A 6498-nucleotide genomic window follows, 5' to 3' on the forward strand; every position below is an offset into this window, starting at 1 on the left:
GAATTCTACTTAACGACAAATGCGATTGATTAATTCCGATAGAAAAATCAGCCGATTAAGTTAATCGGCGTTGGTGCAAGTGGCCCTAAGCCTTAAATCGTAAGAAATTAACCAATCACACAACGTATGCGAATGCATTGGATTTTAATCGTGCATTGGATATCGGACGCAGTGTAATGTAACGTGGTGCAATGTGGTGTAAAATATGAATTCTGCATGAATGGCGGATTCTCCTTAGCGCTTAGCATTTTTTAAATATACAATTGTATACAATAAGCAGAAAATAATTACTATTAGAAAAGACGATAAATGCAAGAATTTGCATAAATGGGCGACTCTCTTCGACGAGAGGTTAATTATTGATTAATTTATGTGTATTACATAAATAGTAGTTAGGTTAGGTTAGATTAGGTTAAATCTATCGTCTTGTATTTTTAGGTTGACATTTCTTGAAGATTAATTTATAATTATATTTTTTATAATCTTGTATAATTGAGATATGATAAATATTAAAATAGCGATAATTAATTCTTTTAATATTAAAATTTTTGTTAAATATGGACTTAATAATAAATAGAAATATAAACTGTGGGAATGTTGATGTTTTTCAATAAATAAAGAATTTTTCAAACATTAAACACCTACGTACTTGATGTACGATGTACGTAAATATATGAAATAAATAAAAAATTTTAATTTTGTAGAACAATCATGAATACCATCCTAATATAGATGTAATACATTATGTGTGTATATATATATATATATATTTATATATATATATATATATATATATAAAATTTACATCTATATATTTTATAATTAAAATTAGAAATTTTATATAAAAGAAAAAAAAATTTAACACACTGAAGATACTATGTGATAGATAATGTTTGTAGTTTTAGTCTATAATTTGTTCATTTTATTTATATCTTCATTTGTTTTGCAATTACAATTGTTTTCAGGTCTTGCGAGTTTTTAAGAAACTTCATAAAACAAGATTAAAGACATTTGAAGGCGATGATTATGCATTGCAAGGTAACATATTTTGCTCTTTGTTAATGTACACTTTGGTATAAATTTAGTATTTTCAATAAGTAATGTTTTACTATATTGTTCTTTAGTAGTGAGGAGTAAGATAAACGAAGAATACAGAAAGTATAAAAATGTAACAAATCAAGCAGCAATTGAGGAGGTATCTATTTGTTTCAAGCATACAGACATATAATTGAAACGTTATAAATTTTTTTTCTAAAATAATTATAAATTCTTTATAAATAAATTAATAAGGAATTCATAAATTTTAAGAATATGATTTTTGGTGTAAGAGGTATCTAATGCATTTAAGAAATAAGAATATACATAATAAGAAGTATGGAACTCTTCTCAATTTTATGTAGCATTATTAGCAATTGTAAAGATGAAAATAATAAACATAAGTAGTTAAAGATAAGAGCAAATTATTTTTTTATCTAAATAACTGTAGATAATTATCTTGTAAAAATCTTATAATCTTTTACTATATAGATAATGTCTAATAATTTTATATAAATAATGGCAAACATTGATCATTAGTATATTGGTATTAGCTTTGACATATATCACACAGGAAGTGTACAAAACTATGCGGAAAAGATTAGTTCCTGGGCAAAAATAACATGTAAAATTGTAAACATTTCTCATTTTTTGCTGTATAAGGATTATTCGAAAAGTTCTATAAATGTAAATATATAGACTGAGGAGAAAAACTATTTGCATGATTTTGTTGTGCCATCTTTCATAATATCACAAGAGAAATTTTATTTATATTAATATTGGTTAATACTTTGAGCTTATTATTTTCCATATTGATTAATAATGTTTTATTTGTGTCTGGAGCATCCACTTAAAAAAAAAAAAAATTGCACGCTGAGTCTAACTCCGCTCTTTCCTTTGTTTTGCTTTCATGTGATCACAAGTGATTGCGCCTTTTTTATGTAGTTATTTTAACATTTTCAAATATTTTTTTACAACATATTTGATAACTGCACAAATTTCTATTTCCTTTTCTTTTCCATTTTTAAAAACATCAAACGAATGTTTACTTTAATCAAAATAAAATATCACAATAAAATTTCTCTGTTGCTATTATAAAAATTAGTGCAATCATGTAAATACTGTTTTTCTTCCCAGCGTTATTTATATATTTATTCGCAAATCTTTCCACACGAACATCTTTTTGTAGTTATGTATATCCTTATTTCTTAAATATATTAGATAATTCTTACACACTAAAAATTTGATAGAAAGCCACAGCAGCTTTCAATAGTAATATGAACATTTATATTTCTTCATATCTAAGATTAAGAGAACTTGTGTAAAAGTCATTGTGTTACTATTGTTTTAGTTAAATAAATTTGCGCAGGAAGTTGAACATGAGATACGAACAACTGTTATACAGGCGGTCGAAACGGCACCTGGAAAAGTCGGTAAATAATCGTAAAATTTATATAATAGAGATAAATTATTAATTGCGTTATCTATGTTTATATCTAATTAATAAGCAATTACTTGAATTAATTTCAGCGTTGCGACTTACTCCAGATGTCTTGGTGGACAATGTGCCATATAAAGATCAGAAAGATAAAATCACAGAGAGTAAAGCAGACAAAAAAACCAAAGACTAAAATTAAGCTGATGATAACATAATATTGAAAGATATTGACCCAGGTAATGTGTATTACCTGCATCTGTATTGTTTCATATTTCTCTCAATCATAACATGCATTAGAATTGTAACAATTGAGTCCATATTTGTAAGCAAATTAATATTTGTATGATAGAAAAGCATACTTAGGATAGCAATTCAGTAAAATGTTAGCAATCTACTAGTAGATTGGCAACCAATTGATCAGATTTTGACTGCAGATCCATAACCATCTGTTCTATCAGTTTAGTCTATCAACAAAATCTATTTTTATGTCAGCAGATTGGTAACAAAAGTTGATTAGGATCTGTGCACACAAGCAATCTAATAGCAAAAAACAAGCTGCAAATTCTCTTTGATATTTGGAACATGCCAACAATTTGCTAACAACTTATACTACAGTCTGTTATCATAAAATTCTTGTTGTCATTATGTTGCTATAATAAGTAATAAGTTATAGAATCACACAATGCTGTCATATTGCTAACGACACACGTTAATTTGACGCTACTATTTTGTTGTTGAACTGCTGTACATACAGGGGATAGATAAAATAATGTGAACATCTAGGAAATACAATACTTCTTAAGAAAAAATTAATTCATTATTTATCTTTAATACAGTTACATTTTTATCCTTGCTTGGAGCAGGGTCATACAATGCTTGAATAGCCACCAATGAAATGTTGTATTATTTCTTTTAGCAGAACATTTTTCAATTGATTATATAAGTGATTATGAAAGAACAAGTTTAAGGCTCCTGACTCCTCAGCCAAGAACTCCGCATTGACGGTAACGACATTCCGTCGCGGATAAAATTAGAACTAATACACGTAAAACATGACAGATTGACGATGAGTTGTTGTCGTGCATGTCATTTTGTTATTGTGTGTTTCATTGTGAAAATATGACTTGTCTCGTATTTATCAAATTCGTAAAAATCGACCGCGAGTAAAGTTTCTTTGAATTTTATACATAAAAGTACATTTTTTACTATTTTCAATAGCTATCCGTGTGTTTTTTTTGTCTAAATGGGCGTCACTTTACGTTGTTTTTACAACTATTTACTGACTGCTAGGCGAAAAAGGATAGTCGTGACCGATATTTAGAAGTGTTTTAAAACTATCTGATTAGTCTGTTTTAGCCAAATTCCCTTAAGTCCTGAGTACTTGCCGCGGCCATATTGAAGTCGTGACGTCAGAAGCGAGAAATTGCGTGAAATGACACGTAATATTGTCAAACATGCCATTTGTAAATAAAGCCAATTTGGATAAAACCGATTAATCGGCTTTAAAACACTTCTAAATATCGGTCACGACTATCCTTTTTTCGCCTAGCAGTCAGTAAATAGTTGTAAAAAGCACGTAAAGTGACGCCTATTTAGACAAGAAAACACACGGATAGCTATTGAAAGGAGTGAAAAATGTACTTTTATGTATAAAATTCAAAGAAACTTTACTCGCGGTCCATTGTTACGAATTTGGTAAATACAAGATAAATGATATTTTCACAATGAAACACATAATAACAAAATGACATGCACGACAAAATCTCATCGTCAATCTGTCACGTTTCATGTCTATTAGTTCTAATTTTGTCCGTGACGGAATGTCGCTACCGTCAATGCGGAGTTCTTGGCTGGAGCATTAAAGGAGTCAGGAGCCTTAGGGCCAGTTTCACAACCTACGGTTAACTTAACTAACCGGTTAAATGTCAATCGTGATTGATTATTTTTTGTTAATTTTACTTAACGACAAATGCGATTGGTCAATTTCGATAGAAGAATCAGCCGATTAAGTTAACTGAAGGTTGTGAAACTGGCCCTTAAAGATTTCTCACGCTATTTACTAAAATTGCCTTGTTGTCCAAAATTTAACGTTTTAGTTGCTCAATGTAAATATATACTTGATTCCCCTCTCTTAAAAGGGAATACCACTCTTGACGTCTAACTTTGGCAATTTATTAGGCTTGTTTTCTATTCCTGTACTAGACTGCACTAAAACATTCCTTCTTGCTTTTACTAACTTTCAAATATATATCTATTTCATTTTAAGTGCACACTAATTCAGGGAGTTTAGGAACAGAAAACAAACGGACTGTAACAAAAGAACTAACTTAATCAGAAACTTTTTTAAGGGTTTATACAGGGTGATTTAAAATAACATATTGGTCCCGAAACTGGCATATTTGTAATTGAATTGTGAGACGATTTTTCCTTTGGCAAAAATTTGTCCGAAGCTTAATTTTCAAATTATAAGAATTATAGCGTTTTTGACGGACGATCATCTGTTCTAATTAGATGATTCCGGCAAATGGCGACGAACCTGGGTTAAAATCCGCTGCAATTGAAAACGCTATTAGCGTAGACGGGTCGGATACAAGTGGACAGGGGCGGCGCGACTCACTGTAAAGGCCGTGACACAGGCTTTTGCGTAGCTGCATAATCGTTTGCATAAGGAAGTTGACGTTAGCACATGCATAAGGAAATGTGCCAATCAATTTCTTTATGCATACGGTTATACGGGGTACCCCCACTACATGATTTTAGCACAGACTTGAACCATTTTTATCGACAGTGTTGCAAAATGGATATAATTTTAGTTCATATTTTGGCCTAAATGGATGTGCGTCGTTAGTGCGCTATATTTATTGTCAAATATCGAGAAGACCGTGAAATCTTCAAGTTTACATTATAATAATGAATGTACGCCCGCAAATAATAAAATTTAATGCAAGTGGGCTTATTTAAATATCATTTGCAAGTTAAAAGTAGCACACACAAGAAAGGAAAGGAGGGAGAGGGAGGGGGCATTCGAACAAGTTTGAGCACGTTTACTCACGCACCATTCCACACGGCGATCAGCTTACTGTTTTCACGACAGTTCAATTAAAATTTGTCCTCTATCCGGGTCTATCCCTTGAAGTTTCACATTTCACCATATTCGCACTATTTACTCACTTGATCGATAAACGCGGACGATGCGACAAACCGATCGATCGATTTTATTAATTATTATTAATCATTAATTATCACTACAATCATTCGACGCGTTAAAGTTACTCGAAGAAACACGTGTTTACGTTACACACAACACGTGTTCACTCGACGATGGGTGCTTTCCAGCTACAACACAAGTCTTCTTTTTCCGATTGAATTAGCACCCGTCCCCAGTGACTCGTAGGGCGAGGATGATTTAACCATTAACTTAAATTCTAGCTTTCGAGGCTCAGAACGATGTATAAGCTAATGTAGTCGTGTCCGGCGGCCGATTGTGATGCAATTGACAGGTTCAAAAACATAAGTAACGGGCGAACACGTCCAAACTTGAAGGACGCACGATGGCGACACAAGTCGACACGGGGGTGAAACTAATATCGTGGTTTCCGATAACATGGGGTCCACTTGAAAGTGGGAGTTAAAATGACCAATCATAAAATGCCTTGATGTAAGTTGATAAGAGTGAGCATCTGCTCACTCGATTTTCGTGTTGATAACCTGTCACTCCAACAATGCAGAACAACGGATGATTTATGCAGGCAATAACAATTAACTTATGCAGGATCAGGTAAAATTCAATAATAGAATTTCAAGGCTACTGTTTATCGAGACCTCGGTAAACAGAAGCATTGAAATCCTAATAATGAACTTTACCGGTTCCGGCATAAGTTAATGGTTATTGTCTGCATAAATAAGCTTCTTCTATTCTCTCTCCTGAAAACCTCCTTCTACAGTCCATTTAATTTCCTACTTCACCATCAGATGGCAGTGTCTTGTTTTTTGTTTTCCATGTTAAGTACAGAGCTTTCATTTCT

The 6498-nt window shown here is 31.8% G+C and overlaps 1 protein-coding gene across 7 annotated transcripts; it reads left to right on the plus strand.

Moving 5' to 3' along the window:
• Window positions 1-5: 5 nt before the first annotated feature.
• LOC105194113 (complex III assembly factor LYRM7) lies at window positions 6-6081 on the plus strand. 7 transcript variants are annotated; one of them, XM_039456639.1, is made up of 6 exons: window positions 6-351; window positions 966-1038; window positions 1125-1195; window positions 2387-2468; window positions 2566-2709; window positions 4985-6081. In XM_039456639.1, the coding sequence occupies exons 1-5, from the start codon at window positions 328-330 to the stop codon at window positions 2664-2666; spliced, it is 351 nt and encodes a 116-aa protein (XP_039312573.1). In that variant the 5' UTR covers window positions 6-327; the 3' UTR covers window positions 2667-2709; window positions 4985-6081. The 7 variants fall into 7 exon arrangements, with proteins under 7 accessions (XP_039312573.1, XP_011157146.2, XP_025994575.2 ...); XM_011158844.3 differs by lacking the exon at window positions 4985-6081 and adding an exon at window positions 2969-3286; XM_026138790.2 differs by lacking the exon at window positions 4985-6081 and having other exon boundaries at window positions 2405-2468; window positions 2566-3286.
• Window positions 6082-6498: the final 417 nt, after the last annotated feature.

Source organism: Solenopsis invicta, chromosome 13, assembly GCF_016802725.1.
Source record: "Solenopsis invicta isolate M01_SB chromosome 13, UNIL_Sinv_3.0, whole genome shotgun sequence".
Lineage (NCBI taxonomy): Eukaryota > Metazoa > Arthropoda > Insecta > Hymenoptera > Formicidae > Solenopsis > Solenopsis invicta.